Here is a 22,455-nt window from a genome sequence, read left to right as displayed (position 1 = left end):
CCTAGAATTTTATCTTTTCTCCAAGATGGATTGGAGAAAGGGTTATCAGCAAGTTCCTTAAAGAGACAGATTTCTGCTTTGTCTATTTTGCTTCACAAACGTCTGGCAGATATTCCCGATGTTCAATCTTTTTGTCAGGCTCTGACTAGAATCAGGCCTGTGTTTAGACCTATTGCTTCTCCTTGGAGTTTGAATTTGGTTCTTAAGGTTCTTCAAGGGGTTCCATTTGAAGCTATGCATTCCATAGATATTAAATTATTATCTTGGAAAGTTTTATTTTTGGTTGCTATTTCTTCTGCTCACAGAGATTCTGAACTTTCAGCATTACAATGTGATTCTCCTTACCTTATTTTTCCTTCCGATAAGGTGGTGTTACGTACCAAACCTGGTTTTCTTCCTAAGGTTGTTTCCAACAAAAATATTAATCAGGAAATTATTGTTCCTTCATTATGTCCTAATCCTTCTTCTAAGAAGGAGCGTCTGTTACATAACTTGGATGTGGTCCGTGCCCTGAAGTTTTACTTGCAGGCGACTAAAGAATTCCGTCAATCTTCTTCATTATTTGTTGTTTTCTCTGGAAAACGTAGGGGTCAGAAAGCTACGGCTACCTCTCTTTCTTTTTGGTTGAAGAGCATCATCCGTTTTGCATATGAGAATGCTGGACAGCAGCCTCCTGAAAGAATTTACGGCTCATTCTACTAGGGCTGTGGCTTCCTCATGGGCATTCAAAAATGATGCTTCTGTTGAACAATGCTGCAACTTGGTTGTCTCTTCACACTTTTTCCAAATTTTCCAAATTTGATACTTTTGCCTCGTTCGAGGCTGTTTTTGGGAGAAAAGTTCTTCAAGCAGTGGTGCCTTCCGTTTAGGTTCCTGTCTTGTCCCTCCCTTTCATCCGTGTCCTATAGCTTTGGTATTGTATCCCATAAGTAAGGATGAAATCCGTGGACTCGTCATATAAAAAAAATAATAATAAAAGAAAAGGAAATTTATGCTTACCTGATAAATTTGTTTCTTTTACGATATGACGAGTCCACGGCCCACACTGTCATTTTCTAAGACAGGTCTTTATTTTTGTTAAACTTCAGTCACCTCTGCACCTTGGCTTTTCCTTTCTCTTCCTAACTTCGGTCGAATGACTGGAGTGGGAGGGAAGGGAGGAGCTATATATACAGCTCTGCTGTGGTGCTCTTTGCCTCCTCCTGCTGACCAGGAGGCGATAATCCCATAAGTAAGGATGAAATCCGTGGACTCGTCATATCGTAAAAGAAACAAATTTATCAGGTAAGCATAAATTTCCTTTTTTATAAAATATTTATATAAATAATTCATTCATCTTTATTTTCTTATTTTAAATAGCAATTTTTGCCTACTGAAACCACCACTTTTACTTAACACATGAATATGTTTGTATGCTCTGTAGAAAGATATGTAAATGGGAAATTATAGCGTAAATTAACCTCCCAGTGGGGGTGAGAGAGATTTTGGTATCTGAAATAGGTGGTTTTGCTAATTGAAACCCCCAACCATAATTTTCATTTTTAGTACCTAACTATTAGACACTGTGTGCAAAAATAGATAGGATGAGGTCTGCTTTTTCTGCAGGGTCTGCCCATTTAAATGGACATATCCTTACAAACAAAAGTTGATGGTTTTAATGAGCATAAACATGAAGGAACAATTTCCCATACATTTAATACTTAGCGGTAAGTATAACAAGTCATTTGGAACACATTAAGGGGAAACAAATTTTACAGTACAGTGCCTCTTTAAAGGGATACAAAACCCAAAATATTTCCTTCATGCTTTAGGTAGAGCATACAATTTTAACCAACTCTCCAATTTACTTCTATTATCTAATTTGCGTAGTTCTCTTGGTATCATTTGTTGAAAGGCATACCTAGGTAGGCTCAGGAGCTAGCTGCTGACTAGTTGCTGCACATATATGCCTATTTGTCATTGGCTTACCAGTGTTCAGCTAGTTCTCAGTAGTACATTGCTGCTCCTATAAAGGATATAATGAGAATGAAGATCATTGATAATGGAAGTAATTTAGAAAGTTGATTAAAAATGTATGTTCTATGTGGATCGTGAAAGAAAAATTTGCGATTTCATGTCCCTTTAAATAACAAATTATGTTCCCTCTGAACTTTCCTGTTTTTAAGGTAAATCTCTAAAAATCTGTTCTTACCATTAAGAAATGTTACATTTCTTTTGTTTTACATAAGTTTAGGGAGACCAGGATTATGGATAATTTTCTTCTTCTTCTTTTCTTTTTTTTTTAACGAAAAAACTATATTTAGGAATTTGCATAATGCAGACAAGAGGTGTGTTAGTCAAGTACCATGGTCCATGTATCAGAGATAGTTTATATATAAATATATCATACATAAGATCTTAATGTATCATTCTAAACAGATGAAGACTGTGATAGTCTAGAGAGAAAAGTCTAACTAGACAGTATATGTCTTCCTATCGGAATACATGAAGATAAATTGGAAATAATACCAAAACAACTCTAAATCACTCTCTGCTAAGGTTGTGACGCCTGATAGATATTCAGGACACCACCTCTAATTCACCCCCCCCCCCATGAGTCAAACAGGTTGCCAATTTAAAAAACTGTAAGAGGAGATTTATCCCTTCTGAAATATGTCCGAGCCCTATAAACTGCCCTGGAGTTTAGGTACCATCTGAGAAGTAACTTATGATTCAGTTCTGATGTATGTTGAGGATGCAGCAGTGTCTTTAATACATTGTTTACTAGAGGGCATGTGATTTGTCTAATATACAGAGAAAAAAGTATGCTTTTACCAATTACCTCTACCTTTTCTATTCAGAAGGTCCGTGTCTGATACATTCTATGAATGGAGACCTTTTGAGGAGTCTGGAAGCTGCACAAAACTGTCTGAGACCCAAACTTATTCAGGTTTCAAGAGAGGGACACTGTGTTGTGTACTATGAAAAAGGGCTTTTCTGTGTATTCAGTGTTAATGGTAAACTTCAAGCCTCCATGGAAATTGAAGATAATACACGGGTAAGTGCATTCTGCTAACCCCAAAGGTATCTTGATCAGAAATAAAATATAATCTTCCTTCTTTTAGACAGCCATTGTGAATGTTTATTGGTAACCTATCTGTGCTGGTAGAAGTATTACCGCAGTCAGCTATCATCACTACATATCCTCTTACAACAATAATAGGAAGACCATAAGATTTTACTCTGTGGGTATTTGCTGGGCAGTAGGTTCATCTTTTTAATTTAATATCCTTATTAAGAATTACTCTGTAGTGTTTGTTTATTACTTAGAGTTAAGTAATAACAAAAAAACCTAAGAATAATATTTAACGCTATAGTATGGTTTTGCCTAAACTGGGCCATCAACAGATTTGAAGTCTGCACTACTTATCTATTTAAGAATTAAAGGGACAGTCAACACCAGAATTTTTGTTGTTTAAAAAGAAAGATAATCCCTTTATTACCCATTCCCCAGTTTTGCATATCCAACACAGTTATAATAATACACGTTTTACCTCTGTAATTATCTTGTATCTAAGCCTCTGCTGACTGCTCCCTTATTTTAGTTCTTTTGACAGACATGCAGTTTAGCCAATCAGTGCTCACTCCTAGGTCACTTTACGTGCATGAGCTCAATGTTATCTATATGAAACATGTGAACTAATGCCCTCTAGTGGTCAAAATGTATTCAGATTAGAGGCAGTCTTCAAGGTCTAAGATATTAGCATATGAACCTCCTAGGTTTAGCTTTCAACTAAGAATACCAAGAGAACAAAGCAAATTTGGGGATAAAAGTAAATTGGGAAGTTGTTTAAAATTGCATGCCCTATCTAAATCATGAAAGGTTTTTTTGGACTTGACTGTCCCTTTAATTAAAGGGCCATGATACCCAAATCTTGAAACACTTGAAAGTGATGCCAAAGCTGTAAAATGCTGACTAGAAAATATCACCTGAACATCTCTATGTAAAAAAGAAAGATATTTTACCTCAAAATGTCCTAAGTATTCACACCCCATTGTAAAGGACTTTAAGCAACAAATCAGTATGTCTGTCCTGGGATCGGCAAGGGAGTGAGCTTCGTGCACACTTATCTTATTTCCCTATTCAGTTTAAAGAAGTTTACTATGAAATCTCATGAGAGTTAAGTGAAATCTCATGAGATCACAGTAAAAGAGTTCATGACCCCAGCACTGTTGATGCTGATTGGCTTCTGTTCATTTCTTCCTTTTTTTTCTTTTTTACGAGCAGCTTGGCAGCAGCTGAAGTATAACTTTTTTACACAGAACTTATTCTGGTGAGCTGAGGAAATTGTGAGGTAAAATATCTTCCTTTTTTACATAGAGATGCTCAGGTAATATTTTCCTGTCAGCTTTTTGCAGTTATGCTGCATCAGTTTCAAGTGATTTAGCATATGAGTATTATGTCCCTTTAAGTGTCAACTAGAGGTTTTAATAGTTGTGAATCTTGTTTTTTTCGGTCTAGGTTTGGTTTCCAAGGTTATTAAAGTTCTACATACTATTATACCGTGCTAGATCACGTGTTTTACTTAACAATTATTGCGCTGAATGTTACTTTGCAGTAGCTCAACATTTTAAAATTTCTCATCATGTTGATTACATCTAAAACATTTTGGGGCCGATTTATTAGAATGCGAGCGGACATGATACAATGTAGCGTATCATGTCCGCCGCACATTGATAAATGTCGACAGCATACGCTTTAGGTATTTATCATTGCACAAGCAGTTCTTGTGAACTGCTTGTGCAATGCCGCCCCCTGCAGATTTGTGGCCAATCGGCTGCTAGCAGGGGGTGTCAATCAACCCGATCGTATGCGATCGGGCGGATTGATTTTCTCAGCCTCAGAGCAGGCAGACAAGTTATGGAGCAGCTGTCTTTAGACCGCTGCTTCATAACTGCTGTTTCCGGCGAGCCTGAAGGCTCGCACGAAAACAGGGGCATCAAGCTCCATTCCGAGCTTGATAATTCGGCCCCTTGAAATAAAATTATTGGCAGGTCTGTATTTACTCTTCCACTACACACCACCCTGAGTATAACCCACTCTCCATTATACACAATCCTGGCTTTGCCTTCTGCATACCTTAGTGACTGCTGGCTTAAAGGGACAGTAATGTCAAATTTAAAGGGACATGAAACCCCCAAAATATCTTTCTTAATTCAAATAGAACAGCCAATTTGAAACAATTTTCCAATTTACTTCTATTACCATTATTTCTTCATTCACTTGGTATCCTGTAGAAAAGTAGGGCAATATGTCGGACTGTGCATGTGTCACTCTGTAGCACTATATACAGTGTTAAAATAATGTGATACATTTGCAAGAACACTAGATGGCAGCATGTTTTCCTGTCATGTAGTGCCCCAGACACGTGCACGCTACCTACCTAGGTATCTCTTTAACAAAGAATACCACGAGAACAAAGCAAATCTAATAATAGAAGTAAGTTGGAAACTTTTTTTTAAAATTGTTTGCACTGTTTAAATCACAAAATGTTGTGATTCATGTCCTCTTCGTTTCTAAAATAACTTGTGCTTTACATCTATTACTTCCTTTTTTTGACTGTTACTCTGACTTCCTTAGAATTGGAATTGCTGTAGGTTTGTTTATTTTGTAAGTTTCCCTGTCTTTGCATGATGATCTGACAGTGTGTGTGTGTGACTGCATTGATTACTGTTTGTGTTAGTCAAGATGTATGCAGCCCTAGTGATCATTTGTTTTTATAATCATCATCACACCATCTAATTAGAAGCTATAGAAAAAAATATACAATAACACAGACACATCAGAAAACTGATATATGATACAAACTAAGTGATATCAGGAGTGAAATGTTTTAAACTAGTGATAAATTATAAACAGCACAAACTAGTGTAGCGCTATGCACACACAACACAACCATTATTAACACACCATATATTTAACTTACCTGTCATTTTTAATGAAAGACACATATGCTTGTTTTATATGTATATAGTGTAACCCAAGTTGTTGTTTATTTATATAGCTCTGTAGAACTGGTTAAATAAAACACTTGCGTGTTTGTTTCTAATTGTGACATGAGCTTTATTTTAGGAAACGTTTTTGGATTAAAATTGGTTGTCATTTATTACACAGTTTGTTGTTGTTTGTGACAAATACCTTGCCACAAACACTGGGAAGTATGCAATAGGAAGGCAGCACATCATGCCTAAATGAATACATTATTGCCGATGACTGCTTTATATCTTTGCAGTTTCTGTCACATTCATAATGAACTCTGTTCTGAACATGTTTTATAGCTAGTTTCATAGTTGGATTTAGTCACAGATATTAAAATTTTAATAAAACAAGACAATGATTCTATATAGTAACATTTTAAAACTGGGCATGCATATAGTGCAAACAGTTGTACAAAAATCATGCTAAAGATGGTGCATAACATTTCTCCGATGGATTTCAAATAAAATTAGTGTAGGTGCTCATGGAAAAGTATTTAATGGGTTTTCTGGTTGAAGTCATTCAAAAACTGAGGTAAAGGCTTGAAGTAGAATAGATGGTTTTAAAGTTAGATTGGTTTCTAAAACTGCAAAATCCTGTTTGAAGAACTCTTATAACGGTTTTTAGAAGAGTCTAGTGTTTTCGGTCATTGTAGTGTTGCCAAGGAAGCAAGTTTTCTCATTTATTGTATTTTTAAATAAAGCACAAACATCATGGCATTTATGTTTAGAAGTGTTTTATATTAAGCATACAAAGGCAGCTTAAAAATTATATTACAGGAAAAGTTTATTTTTTATTTTTACGTCTATTAGAATGAATGCTGGGAATGATAGCACCTTACATAAAATACGAAGGTGAGGCCCATTTATTGTAGTCCGGGAACCCACCTACCCTGCATTGCAGCGATCAGGCAATATCCACTGCCTTTATTTACCATTGCTTGTGCAGCCGTTCCCCCTGCGCTCGCGCAGACAATTGTGCAAGAGCTGGGCGTGTCAATCATCCTGGTTTGATCTGACCACCCTTGAGGTGGTGGCAAAGTTAAAAAAAAAACATTAAAAACTAAATACATTTCATGCATCCTTCCACTAATAATGGATGCCACCATTATATAACCTAGGTTACACTACAGGATTCTGAAACAGGGTTGCTGCTATTGTGCAAACACATCAGCACTGGAATGCAGTGAAAGCTAATTTTCAACATGGTGGCACCCATGACAAAAGATTGGCGGGGAATTACCTCAATACTGCGCTTATAAATTGTATTTAGTGTTTAATGTCGCTTTAAGTAAAAAGCTTATGCAAGCCTGTACCGCTGGGGCTCAAAAGCTGAATATCATTTTTATAAATGGAACTCATTTAAAATGTGTCAGTGAAATATACCTGTACAGTTAGGAAATCTGAGTGTGTAGATAACACTTGCAGAATGTTGGAATGGTCCCAAGGAAACAGGTAGTTCTGCTTGCAGTAGTTCTATATTTCTATATATGTTACAGCTAAAGTGCAGAAATCAGTTATTCTGCAGATTATCTAGGTAATGTGCAGATTAACTAGGGTGATCCTTTAAAGTGCAGAAAAATTGTTTCATTTCTCAAATTACCTAGGTAATCTGCACATTACCTACTAGGCACTTGTTAAAGTGCAAAAAATGCACTTTATCGGTAACATATATATATATATATATATATATATATATAAACTAAAGGGAGTCCCATGGTTTTTCCTATGATAATCAGTTCATATCACGTTTTTTTAGAGAGCCTGGGGCACTTCCTTCTGAAAATGGAGGTAAAAACAAAATCTTAAAGGGCAGTGCAGCGCACTTTATGCATCATTCATTGCCCATACACACTTCAACTTCTTAAGTTTATAGTAGTTTTCCCAAGGGTATAACAACTGCTGTCATTCTGTTTTTGCATGTATTAGCATCTTGGCTTCTACACTTCTAAGCATTGTATATTTCCCATTCTGCATTCTGAATTGTTACAGAATCGACTTCCCTTCACGCAGTTAATTGCTTACTATTAAAACTTATTGCTAAGACATGATAGGTGTTAACAGTAAACCTGCAACCCATTGTGGAATTATGCAATGAGCACAAATAAATGTAAGAACATCGTACTGAGAATGTAAAATATCTGCCATTCTAGCTGTAATGTATCTGTGATAATACAGTTGAAAAACAAATAATACACTTTCAAGCACTTTAGCTTTTTTAGAAAAGATTGTTTCTCTCATGTAAACTGTTTATTGAAAAAGATGCCGAAGAATGTTCCGATTTCGGCTGAGGGCAGATACGCTCCAGAGTGCTTTGTTCTAATCAGAGCCTCGGGCGCCGCAACTGCCTCTGGGAACCTTACCATGGGTCCCAGCCCGCACGTCTTGAAATTCTCTGTCTGGGAAATTATCTATCTATCGAATCTATAATAAATAGATAGATTCAATAGATAATTTCCCAGACAGAGAATTTCAAGACATGCAGGCTGGGACCCATGGTAAGGTCCCCAGAGTCAGTTGCGGCGCCCGAGACTCTGATTAGAACAGAGCACTCTGGAGAGTATCTGCCCTCTACCGAAATCGGAACATTCTTCGGCTTCTTTTTCAAAAGTTTACATGAGAGAAACAAACTTTTCCAACTTTAACTACACGGAAGCCGTTAATGTGCACATTACCTAGGTAAAGTGCGGATTCCGCACTTTAACTGAGCAAATCAGTTAATTTACCTAGGTAAACAATTTCTGCACTTTAGCTGTAACATATACACTATTTCATTTTTGCTGCTATCATCTATTTTACTCCCTCAAGCACCTTATCTGTCTCTCTAACTAGTCTGGCATGATACGTTCCCTAAATTCAAGGTGAGGATGAATATTGTATACATGGAAGGATAGGACTTAGTGCCTTGGCATTGCTGCTGCACCTTTAAGTCTTGCCTATGCATAAATGCAGCCTTAAAAGAGCAATATACATTTTACAATGTATATAATCAAACAGGGGTCCATTGAAGCGATTTGTAGAACATCTACCAGAATGCCTAGCGATATTACAACCAGCAGAATGATGATCATAGATAGAAGCTTGTGTTATTTATCTTAAATTGCTCTGTTTGAGTTTTATTAGTTACTAAAAATAATTTCCCTTCTAGCCTGGTAGCTTTTAAACTAAAGTGATATTTTTCCACCCATGTTTGTGTGTATATGTATATATGTGTGTGTGTGTATATATATATGTATCTATATATATATATATATATATATATATATATATATATATATATATATATATATATATATATATATATACACATATATACACACACACACACACTATCACGGCTTTATCATGTGATTCAGCGATTTGTTTATTTTAACTGAATATACTCTTATAAATGATGAAAAAATGAATTTTGACAATATACCATCATATTTCACTATCTAAACTTGTTTTGAGATTGTTAAAGGGGCAGTAAAGTAAAAATTAAACGTCCATGATTCAGATAGAGCGTGCAATTTTAAACAACTTTACAATTTACTTCTATTATCAAATTTGCTTTGTTATATTAATATTCTTTGTTGAAGATTAAACCTAGGTAGGCTGATAGGAGCTTAGGAGAGTGCATGTGTCTATAGCAGTCTAGGAGAGCAGTATTTGGAGCTATGCATAACATTGCTAAAGACACGTGCACGCTCCTGTGCTCACCTTGGATTACCAAGAGAACTAAGCGAAATTGATAATAGAAGTAAATTGGAAAGATAAGTTTAACGCTCTATCCAATCAATTTAAGTTTAGTTTTGACTTTACTGTCGTTTTAATGTTGCCATTATGCAAGTTCAACATCTTTGTTAGGCCACATTTGTACATACCCTTGAAAAGGGCAAGATTACATGTTGGCTCATGGCTCAGAATTTGTTTTTATTATTTTTTTCCTCTCTCTTTTTCTCTTGTTTCTGTTGCAATAATAATGTTGATAATCTGTCACTTTCAGTTGTGATTATGTTGTCAACCATGTTAATAAATCTGTAAGATATCGTGAAATCCCTTGCTGGCTAAAACAATTTCTGCAGTATTTCAGTCTGTGCTGGAAGCTGGAGTTTGTAGCTTGAGGCAAGGGAAGTTCCGCTCTCTGCAGTCCAGTCAAGCACATGTGTACTACAGCCGTGGAGTTTTTTTTCCAGTCCCTGTTGGGTTTTAGACTTAAACAATCCACAGTCTTTTCCTCCCAACTGCTTCTGCACTTTATCATGCTAGCAGGCAAGTGGCAACTGTGTGATTAAAGCCAAGCTCCCCCAATGAGCGGTACCTGCCCATGGATGTGCCAGACTGAAGGAGGGGGAGGGGGACTAGAGGTCAAAGCAAGGAAACCTGAAGGTCAACACTGGCTGCCATTGACTGAATGAGGGGACTTAAACAGGTTGTGTTTCATGTGTCATGGTAAGCCTGAGCCACAGGATGTCGACAAAAGTAACAATTTACAATCATCAGACGCAGGACAGAATTCTAATTTACTTTCTTGTAGCCTGCAACATGAAAACTATCAAGAGACCTCCAGACTGCCTGGAGAAACTCAGAGCCTAATCAACATCATACACCTGTTTTTGTTTTAAATACTGCGTTGCCCACCATAGTCCCAGCCAGAAGCTTGTCAAAGCACATCGACCATGCAATGTTTAGATGTCAGAACCAATAACTTGGATGGAGTAGGAAATCCACTCCTAAAATTGAGCTGTGTTACCTGAGGCAAAGACACTAACCCTTGCAACCCGAGGGATCCAATTATTTGCTTTGTTTTATGATCTGAGTGGGCATAGTAGCTGCTCCCTTGCTGTGATTCAGGGAGTAAAAAAAATAAATGATTTTTTTAAGTAGTGGAAACAAACAACACAAATAGTTTTTTTTTCAGACTTATTTTTGTGTCTCCATTTTCCTTATTGCATTTCTTGCTTTCTGCATCAGTGTATTTTACTGTATGTACATTATATAACCCAACAAAGAAATCTACTGTATTTTTGTGGGATTTTAGTTTGAGATATATATTAAGATGGATAAACTTTAAGATTATAATTGTATTCAATTAGTCTTGTAAGTTGTAGTTGGTGGTTTAATTTGGTGGATCAGTGATATTTCTTTATTGTTCAACTATGCAAAAAAAAATTAACAAAACTTTGTTGATATGTTAAGGGGCCATTCTAGTTAAAAATAATGTATTTTTTTCTCTTCTATCACGGCGTGTTTAATGTATGCAAAGACTCAAGGTCAAAGTAATGCGCCCAAGCATGCTCCAGTGCAATAAATGATGAACAGTGGTGAGAAAATCTTACTAGAGTTTACCTGTGAGGTAAAATGTTACCAGTAAACTCAATCTATAATATAACAAAAAGCCTAAATTCTTATCTAATATATTAGTTTTTTTAGTCCAGGACTAATGGAAATTTCCAACACTATAGATGAAGATATGGCAAATTAGCCAATCAGGAGATGCATATCTGCATATGATTCAGTTATTAGTTATATTCTCATCTAGAGCAGCAAAGAATTATGCTTTGTGCAATATGTTAACAATGAGTATTAATGATATACTAAATTTGTATTTGAAAAGTTACTTTTTAAGCATCTAACTTTTTTACTCCCCACCCTGTTTCTGACTATTTCACTTGGCCTTGTTTCTTTTTGTTTTTAATAACTTTTTACTAGTAGCATATCATGCCATCAAAGTCTTCTGACACTTTGCAGCTCTGTAAATTAGTTCTGAATTTTACCAGTTCCCATTTTGTGTGCGTCCCTGGAAATACCTTCCGATTTTTATTCTGCACTGTGCATCCGACACACTCTAAACTTCATGTCATGTGACATGTACACATGTAATTTGTTTATCTCACATTTTCATTGTGCTTTCATATATTTATTACCTGACGATTTATGGCAGCATAATAATACAATTACACATCTACTCTACCACAATTTCAAAACTTTTTACTGCTGAACTTCCTTAACTGACTAACCACCATCTGAAGGCTTATATAGACACAACAAAGTTGTAAGTTGTAGGGACTGGGTTTATGTGTACATATGTTTAAACTTCTCAGCACACAAATTCTTATGTGACCTGTCAATAGACACAACAAAGTTGTAAGTTGTAGGGACTGGGTTTATGTGTACATATGTTTAAACTTCTCAGCACACAAATTCTTATGTGACCTGTCATAGTACATGTGCAGTAAGCCAGTTGGTGCTCCCGCTGCTACAATCCCTCTGAACCAATCAGGGACACTGTGTGTCAATGGCCAGTGTCTAACTCCCATCTTTAAGGTACTTAACCCCTCCTCCTTAAAGAGTTCATTATACTTTTTGATAAAGATACATTTTCAGACAATTACCAAAAAAGAGAAACATCTAGTACTTTTACATATGGACTTCACTTGGTCCAATAACTTGTTTGTTTTGCTCAAAGACCAATTTAGCCATACACTGTTTTATATTGCATCACTTATAGTACATTCTTTAGTACATTCTCACATTGCTCTTGATATATGTGGTTTACTCCCTTAGACAGAATATCTGTAATCTTCAGTTCATCCTTTGATTTCTTTCTGCACTTGATATTACACAGTGCAGGTATAAATTTGCTGACTCATACACATTAAATGTAATATTTTTTCCTTTTTGAGTCTTGTTTCTTCATCACTAAAGAATTTTCCAGTGTTTTAAGAATGCAAAAGAAGCACATAAATATGTACAGCACTGTACAGTATTGTTTCAAGGGAAATTCTTTCGCATAATTAAAGCAGAGAAAAACCTAGAGAGGCAGAAGTGCTAAAACCATGATGACCAGGAATAATGCATTACTGTAAAATAGATTTTTAAAGGGATATCCTAGTGTCCATGGTGACCAGGAACAATGCATTACTGTAAAACTGTTTTTTAAAGGGATATCCCAGTGTCTATGATGACCAAGAATAATGCATTACTGTAAAAGTTTTTTTTAAAGGGATATCCCAGTGTCTATGATGACCAAAGAATAATGCATTACTGTAAAACCGTTTTTTAAAGGGATATCCCAGTGTGTCTGATGACCAAGAATAATGCATTACCATAAAACGGTTTTTTAAAGGGATATCCCAGTGTCTATGATGACCAAGAATAATGCTTTACTGTAAAACCGTTTTTTAAAGGGATATCCCAGTGTCTATGATGACCAAGAATAATGCATTATTGTAAAACAGCTTTTTAAAGGAATATCATAGTGTGGAAATAATGTACTTTATGAAATAATTTTGTATTATTTATTTGTATAGCGACACAAAATTCTGTAACGCCGAGTCATGGTTTAAACCCAGTAAAAGTGTAACAGTCCCTCAGCCTGCTGCACATTCTTCTTGTACGTTTGCTCTACATTAAAGAGACACAAAACCCAAAATTGTTCTTTCATTATTCAGATAGAGAATACAATTTTGAAAATGTTTCCAATTTACTTCTATTATCAAATTTCCTTCCTTTTTATGTTATTCTTTGTTGAAGAGATACCTAGGTACTCCCCCCGGCAAGGTGGAGAGAACTAGAACAAGCCTCACTGCCAGCATTCACTAACCTAGAAGATTTGCTTTGGGTGCCCCCACATTGGCAATCCAAAGTCCATGTTGCGAACAACATAGTGAAAGGGTGCTTGGGCTAAATTGAGACACAATAAACTTGTGGCCCCACACCCCTCGCCAATTCATCCAATAAGGGGTCTCCTAGTGGGACTACTTAACACACATCTTAATGCATGGGCTGCTACAGGCATAAACAACGTGGGAGACTTTTACTGTAATGGACAGTTAAAGACACACAGGGACATGCTAGACCTTCCCGCACTGACCCCCAAACTCCACTTTGACTTACTGAGACTTAGTACGCTAATGAAATCTTGGGGCTTTCTAGGTGATTCACTGAGGGACCTGACCATCTAGGAGACACGGTGGACAGCCAACACCCAACAATATAAACCCCTTACAGTACACTACCACTGTCTTTTAGAGGAAGAGACTATTCCAAAAACAATTCATATGACTGCCTGGGAGAGAGACTTGCAAACTACATTTGCGCCAGATTCCTGGGGTAAGGCCATTAGTTTAACGAAAAAGGCAACTCACTGCGTCACACTATATGAGCTATACTTAAAGGTAATCACCAGATGGCACTTAGTTCCCACAAAATTACAGAAACTCTACCCTGAGCACTCGCAGTTGTGTTGGAGGGAGTGTGGAGAGCCGGGGTCCCCCATCCATGTTTGGTGGACCTGCCCTAAATTGACAACTTATTGGCAGAAAGTAGAAAAGATTTGTAAAGATTTGGAGTTGACGCCAACCTTAAGCCCAGCTCTGGCCATATTGCATCTAGGAGTAGATAAGCTCCCTAAAGGCAAGCGTAATCTCCTGATTTATATCCTAATTTCTGCTAAATTGCTTGTAGCTAGAAATTGGAAAAAGAGCCAACCCCCCAGACTACAGAGTGTGATAGAGGGTGTGAACTACCTCAAAAATATGGAAAACTACGTTGCTAGGGAACAGGGCCAGCTGAACAATTACTGTTTAATTTGGGAACCCTGGGAGTCCATGCTCGCTCGCCTAGCCCCCACCTAAATACTCAGAAATGGGGAGATGAATAGGAAAGTATCCCCTCCAGCCACCACCACCCCTCACCCCACCTTTCTCTCTTTCTCTCACCTCTTATCCCTACACCTCTCTAGATACTAAGATAGTAGTCTATCATACTGATTGACAATCAACAGGCGGAGAGGGGCCGGAAGGCCCCCCATACTAATAGGGGTCCGAGATGTAATGTACTAGTTTAAATTACACTATTTGTTCACTTCCATTGACTGGTTTGTTGATCCAAGGAAAGCACCTTTGTAATATAATAATATATGATTGTATATCCCTGAAAAGTCATTGTCTATTCAAAAAGGTGACCTCTGTAAAAACGAGGATTTCCCTACAGGGAGAAGTCTACACTCTCATTTGTTGTCTGTATTTACAGAACCCTGCACTTATGTATGTACCTTTCATGCATTGTTGAATATTGACACTGTCTTAATTTTTATTACCGAAAGGTTGTATATTAAAATATATCCTCAATAAAAAAAGTTTACCTTAAAAAAAAAAAAAGAGATACCTAGGTATGTAATGTGCTAAATGACTGGAAATAGGGCTGCCATCTAGTGCTCTTGCTAATGTATAACATTGTTGCAAAACTGCTGCCATATAGTGCTACGGACACATGCATACTCCTTTTCAACAAAGGATAACAAGAAAACAACGAAAATTTGATAATAGAAGTAAATTGGAAAGTTGTCTAAAACTGTATGTTGTATCTGAATCATCAAATAAAATTTGGGGGGTTTATGTCCCTTTAAGGAGCCATCGCAAATTGTCTCACTCAGGTGCTAACGACGGCTCATGGCCTGTATAGGCACCTTGAGGGAGATCTGGAGGCTCCTACCCCGGCGATCGGGCCTGTATAGTGACAGGTATCACCGGGGCTTCGCGTTTTGTGTGGTGACATCATGCGCAATGACGTTGCAATGTCACCGTGCAACTTTATTTAAAATGGACAATGTAAAGTATAGGGAAAGGGGGCATGCTGCTTAGAAGCCTGCTGCTTAGAAGGCTACAAGAAGAACAATTGATTAAAATATACATATAAAATACAATAAAACATCCAATACACCAACATACATATGCGTGATCAGAGTTCTTTCTAGGAGCAGTCAATATTAACTGCAAGTGATTTACCCCTAATGCGGATGGATGCGGATACAGGGCAGCGTTCACACCGCTCTCGATCTCCGCTTCCAGTACCTGCAGGGTCTACACTCCTTTTCTGATGTAGTTGGGTATAAATGGATGAGTCCCTGGAGGGAGATAAAATACGACGTACGTTTTACCGTTAACCAACAGCTTTTTCAAGGAAGATAGTGCGCAGATGAAACCAGAGGAAATTTAAACCTGTGCAGTCACAGGAACCTTAAGTGATGATCAATGTGGACTCCATGATCAAGCATATGTATGTTGGTGTATTGGATGTTTTATTGTATTTTATATGTATATTTTAATAAATTGTTCTTCTTGAAGCCCTTGGGAGACTGTTTGCCTGCCAGTATAAAAGCAGGTCTGTGCAGTGAATGAGCTTACTATAGCTCCATCTCATGTGAGTAGGGTACCGTCTAAACACATTCTCTTTACCACTGGGTACATCACAGAGTTACACTATATATTGTTTTTTTCACTTTGAGGATTTTTTCAAGACCATCTGATTTATTCACGTCACTTACTGGACATATCATTTATATTTGAATATGTTATAGATCTCTGGATCTCTTATTGAAAACTTTACTATATGAGAAAATGTTTAGAGAATACACCAGACCTGAGAGAGAACTTTCAGCCACACCCATAGAACGCCCCTGTTCGGCCCATTAGCACAGGCGGGAAAACTCATTTTACAATAAGGAAAACATTACACTTTGAATTTTGTTTTACAAGCAACGATTTCTCAGTGTTTTCTGCATTTGCAGTGTAGTTTTTTTTATAATCTATACTGTGTGCATCAAATAGTTTTTTTTTTTTTGTTTTTTAATACAAATGTTTCCATAAAATATGATTTTTGCTAAAAATTTAAATGCAATTTAACAATACACGTTTTTACTGCTTTTATCTTAGTTATTTGTTTTATACAAATGTTTGTGACCTCTATTGTCCTGTAAGCAGCTCATTCAGATACCTAAATGTAGAGAAGACACACTTGCGAGACACACTGTTTGCAAGGTAAAAGCTGCCTTTAATTCTACCAGGGACTCTTTAGCACTAGTCCTAATGAGAAGCCCAGATACCTTTTAGATAACTGGTCCCAGAATACGTTATTGTTAATTGGTTGCAAGTCAGTGAAGCTGAAGTTTTACAACATATTTCATATCCTACTACTCATCAAAAATACCTTTTTCTAAATGGTTCCCTTTATAATAGGAAACCATGCTCTAGTTTATGCTGTGTGCAGAATGAAAGTAAATCTACAGGAAAATGTCTCTGTTTTGGAGAATGTGAGGCCTATTGAGTTATATTGATATACGTATAAATGGTGCACCATTTGTGAGGAATATGTTTGCAGATTGCTGGGTCGCTTAAATAGATAGGGTTTAAATAATACATTTTATTGCTTTAATTTAATAAAGATAACAGTGAAACCACTTTCTCTGGTTGTTGAAGGGTTAAAGATTAATGACTTTAATTTGCCTCCTAGTCTAGCATTGCTCTTGTGAAGAGCCCAGCATATAAAACACTAGTGAACCATGACCAAAAGGTTAATGGATTTTCTGCAGATGAATTTTCTAAATGTAGCAAATAATTATTTGTCATGGCAATCACTGCAAGTTCAAAATAGCCTCAGGAGATTGCCAATAGAGCAAATGAGGGACCAAAATGAGTATTGATTTAGCTTATGATCAAATAAGTATATGGCTTATGAAATATTTCATATTTGCCAGTTTAAATGATGCAAGGAGAAACATATCATGCATTTATCTTAATACTTCCTAGTTTTACTAACCAGAGCTCAGAGTGTTGTGCAGTTTTTTTGTTTTATCCTCTGTATGAGCAGATGGTAATGTTTTATGAAATGCTGATGTCAAATAACCAACTTTGATGACAGTACTACAGTCCATTAAAAGCACATGTGATTTGACAACTTCCATTCATTTCATCAGGGACTTGGGTAGTTTGAGGCTGTAAACCATTGTATTGTTTTTTTTTATTTTTGGTTCATTTATGTGCATATTAATGTGTCTATTTTTACATGTTGTGTTAGCATTTCTGAATATATCCACAATAGAACAAAGTTGTCATTTAACTCCTACAATAATTATTTAATACATTTGATATTAAAGGGACAGTAAAGGTTAAAATTGTATAACGTATTTAAATACTAACTGCAAGGCACAAAATAAGTAGCTATAAAGCACAGTAAGGTTCCCCAGTCTATCCTTAAGTTGTTATTATTATTATCGGTTATTTGTAGAGCGCCAACAGATTCCGCAGCGCTAAAAAGTTGTTATCTAATTGTCAGGTTAATAATTATTCCATTATCTTTATATTGTGCATGTTCCTTGTCTGCCTGACTTCCTAAATAAGAATTGATGTGATCTGGAAAGACATGCAGCAAAGAAGAGAACATAGTAGGAAGTAAATAGGGTGGGCAGCAGTCTTCTCACTGGCTGTATCTACCGCTGCTTAAAGGGACATAATACTCATATGCTAAATCACCTTAAAGTGATGCAGCATAACTGTAAACATCCCTCTGTGTAAAAAGGAAATATATTTTACCTAACAAGGTCTTCAGCTCATTAAGTAAGTGCTCTGTGAACAGTTGTACTTCAGCTGCTGTCCAGCTGCAAGTTTAAAAAAAAAAAAAGAAAAAAGTCCATCAGCAGTGCTAAGGTAATGCATTGCTTTGCTGTTATCTTGTGAGATTTCACTGAAATCCCATGAGATTTTACAGTAAACTGCTTGAAACTAAATAGGAAAATAACATGACTGTGCCTATACATACATGCCAGATGCACACTCCCTTGCCTTTTTTATGTAGTTAGTATAAAACGTGCAGTTCAGTCATATAGTGTGTTATAGGTTCTGGTGCAGTTCATCAGAAGAACTAACATATTATTCCATTACTGGAGTCACTTGTTAAAAATGTGTTACTTCACCCCTGTAACACCTGGTAGAGTAATATAAAGGTTCCAATGGGAATTTATTTTACTTGATGATGTTTGTTTATTTAATAATCACGTTTTGGTTGTCATTATGGAAGGTTTTCCTGCTATATGGTAACAAAATGCATGCATACCCTGTTAAGCTACATTTCCTGTCTCTTAATTAAAGTTTAAGCAAACAAAATGGAAGAATTTAAAAACGAAATTGATTTGTGTTGTACTTCACCTTTCAGGCAATACTTCTCAGTCGGGACGGACAGTACCTGCTTACTGGAGGGGATAACGGAGTGGTTATGGTGTGGCAGGTTTCTAACTTGAAGCAGCTCTTTGCTTATCCAGGCTGTGACGCAGGGATCCGATCCATGGCAGTGTCTTTCGACCAAAGGTGCATTTGACATATATTTTTGCAGACTTCATTATTTCTCTATCCTTTTGTTGATTCTTTAATCAGATATGCTTTTGCTTAAGCCATACTAATTTAATATGCAAAGTAGACGTTTGTTAAATAAGTCTTGTTTAAATGTAGTCAATTGTTATTATTATTATTTGTCAAGTGTGTTGGGACTAGGAACGTAATTATATTAAAATGTACGTTTGTTCCTCTTAAAACGTTTTATTGACAAACATTGTGTAACCATTACACTAACAGAGTCCTATAGTGCTACAAAAATACTCGTGAACATCAATATTTTGTCAGGAATGTGCCAGGGCAAAAAAATATGTTGCCAATTTTATTATAATTAGGAATAGAAATAATTATTTTGTAATATAAAAGTAATCTGCAAACATACTGGAGGACACATTTCTTGTAAATTAATTAATATTTTATTTTAACCCTTGAATGAAGGGTTCTTAACGATCTTGATCTTATGAATTATTTAAATAACATTTCCAGGTTAAAGAATTAAGGCACAGCCTGAGGCAGATGGTGGAACTGTGGTTCTCCACTTTGTTTGTTTTTTCTCCTCTCCTTTCTTACAACATATAAACTGCACCACTTCTCTACAAGATGTATTATTGCCCATCTCTCCTTGGGGAACTAATATATGAAAATGTCTGGGGGTTTCAGAGACTTCACTGCACATGCAAGTGGAAAAAAAAACAGTGTCCCTGGTCTAAAAAAGCTTAAAGACACCTGGATTTAAATGTGTGTCAGAACACATTTATCAAGTAAACATTTGTGTCCAGGGAACTCAATATTAAACCTTCAGAATTTAGAGGGAAAAACTCCAATTTACTTCTGCTACCAAATTAACCTCATTCTCTTGGTATAATTTGTTGAAACTTTTTTTAAAATTGTACCTGAATGATGAAAGTTTGATTTTGACTCCCATATCCCTTTTAAATATGATAACATCTATCATGCTTATTAAACAGGTTTATAAGTGCATACTTGTCCTTAGGGACAGCTGCTTACTGGCTGATGAAGAACTCCCAGAGCACTGCTAGTTGACAGTGAGACTTCATAAGCATTAAAAACAAAACAACAGATATTGTTGTCAGCATAGCAACATATTTCTTTCAAAAGAATTAGAAACTGCAAATCACTGTAAGATGCCCACCGTTAAATGCATCAAAAGATAATCTGTTAGTTTCATGTCTAGTTAATGAATTGGCTTTCACTGTGCAATATTCTAGTTTAAATACTGTTGCTTTTAGGTAGCACTGCTGGACCAATGTTTCTGTAATGCAATTATTATTATAATTAAAATAATGTGCATAGATAGGGCTTTAAAGTTATTTAATTGTATACAGACTCTGAAGGTCATTGTATAGCCAAATTGTAGACCCCTCCACAGAAAACCTGAACTAGCAGTGCGTTCCTCTAGAGCAGTGGACTCTGGGTAAAAATATGCAAATGCGTACAAAATGCATGCCTAAATGATTGTCTGTGTTCTTGCAGGTGCATAATGACCGGCATGGCATCTGGAAGCATTGTGCTGTTCTACAATGACTTTAATCGCTGGCACCATGAATATCAGACAAGATACTGATCCAGGGATGCACACACTGTACTGAAGCACTGAATCTGTCTATGTCCTGTTGCAAACAGACTTTAAATACCGACCTATTTAGGAAACCTCCAATGCATTGTTTGTTATAAATAGTTCTATTACACCTGAATGTAATTTAAATGAAACTCTTAAATCAGCAAACTATTTTTAGAGTTAATTGCTATTTTTGTAGACTTTGCTTTACTTTTTTTCTTGTGGATCTAAGGACGAGTAACAAGCGGACACATAATAGCTGCTTGCTTCTGTAGTTAAAAAGTAAATATATAAACTTATATATTTTTTAGTCCTAAGTAAAAGTCTATTTTCATCTGTGTATTGGGAAAATACGCTAAATTAATGGTGGCTACAAAAATGATTTTAGGCCTTTCATAGTGACTGGGCCTAGCTTTCTATGACCTTGATTTTAATTAAGTGATTAAGGGTAATTAATATGGGCATTTTAAACTTTGCTATCTTTCTTACATTTTATGTCATACTGTAGCTCTTTTTCCAAATGGTTATACTTTTGCAATGCTGACACTTGATGGGTAAATTAAAATAATTATTCTAAATTGCGTAACGTTTTCCCCAAATCACGGTTTCATCATGTTGGTAGAATATTTTGCTAACTTAATTATATGTCATTGATCAACAAAACAATCCCTGACTTGTGAAAGATATTACTGTTGATATGTCGATGGAGCTGATGTTACATCACTCATGGGGAAAAAAATAATTATATATATATATATATATATATATATATATATATATATAATTATTTACATGTGTGTTGATATACATCCAGTAATATTAAAAATGCAACATTAAATGTACGTGTATTCTTTAATATTACACATTACTTTAGTTACAGATCCAACAGACCTCACCTCATAGAAAACAAACATTCTCCATCGTTATCTAGAAGTTCTATGTTACTGTTACCATTAGCATTCTAGAAGTTTTATTTTCAATATGTTTCTGAAATATTTCTGCCACACTGTCTCTGTGCAATGAGCAGGCTAATTTAAAGTAATATATACCATACTAAGCAACTAATTTTTTTGACGTTGCTTAGTTCTACTTTTTCTACAAGATTGCTGTGCAGAATTCTGTGAAAATATTGTGAAGAGAAGTGTATTGTTTTGTAAGTCTGTATTGCATAAAGACTTGTTTATACCTTGTTATCTGTGTATGAGCTGAACCTGCATTCCATAGCTTTCCAGATCTAGAATAACTTTGTTTACCTGCTTGCTGGTACAGCTCACCTTTTTCTACCCATTATAAGTGACAATCTTTTCATTAGCTGAAGTGTGAGATAAAGTAATTCAATTTGAAGAAAAAAAAAGGATACAAACAATAAAATGGAATTTGTAATTCAGAATATAAATGTGTGTCTTTATTGTGTCATTAGGTTTACTGGTGAATGATGGTACCCAAAGAGGTAATAACTGGTGCTAATGGTAATAATTCAATAAATGATTTGGCTTAATATTTTGAATCATACAAAGATTCCATTTGTTTTACCTGTATAACTAGACTCCTTTTAAATCCTGAACAGTTATTTTGTAAAGAAGAAGAAAGAACATTTGGTCTTTCTCATGATGGATGACTGTTGCTGAAAAAAGTTTGCAAGTTGCATGGGTTTAGGATCTACTGAGTCAGGTGCACAAGCACACAACTTTACAGGTTAAGGATAAATTT

General features: G+C 36.0%; 1 protein-coding gene across 2 annotated transcripts in view; it reads left to right on the top strand.

Moving 5' to 3' along the window:
* Window positions 1–22,141, top strand: part of LRBA (LPS responsive beige-like anchor protein) — a 1,331,662-nt gene extending 1,309,521 nt beyond the window's left edge. For both annotated transcript variants that reach the window (XM_053703733.1, XM_053703731.1), the window contains exons 45-47: window positions 2,841–3,037; window positions 18,991–19,142; window positions 20,661–22,141. In XM_053703733.1, coding sequence (XP_053559708.1) covers window positions 2,841–3,037; window positions 18,991–19,142; window positions 20,661–20,751 — 440 coding nt within the window. In that variant the 3' untranslated portion in view covers window positions 20,752–22,141. The remainder of the gene's footprint in view (window positions 1–2,840; window positions 3,038–18,990; window positions 19,143–20,660) is intronic.
* Window positions 22,142–22,455: the final 314 nt, after the last annotated feature.

The sequence above is a fragment of the Bombina bombina genome, chromosome 2 (assembly GCF_027579735.1).
Source record: "Bombina bombina isolate aBomBom1 chromosome 2, aBomBom1.pri, whole genome shotgun sequence".
In the NCBI taxonomy this organism is placed as follows: domain Eukaryota; kingdom Metazoa; phylum Chordata; class Amphibia; order Anura; family Bombinatoridae; genus Bombina; species Bombina bombina.
The sequence above is the reverse complement of the archived record's forward strand: the minus strand, read 5'-3'. Positions and strand labels throughout refer to the sequence as shown.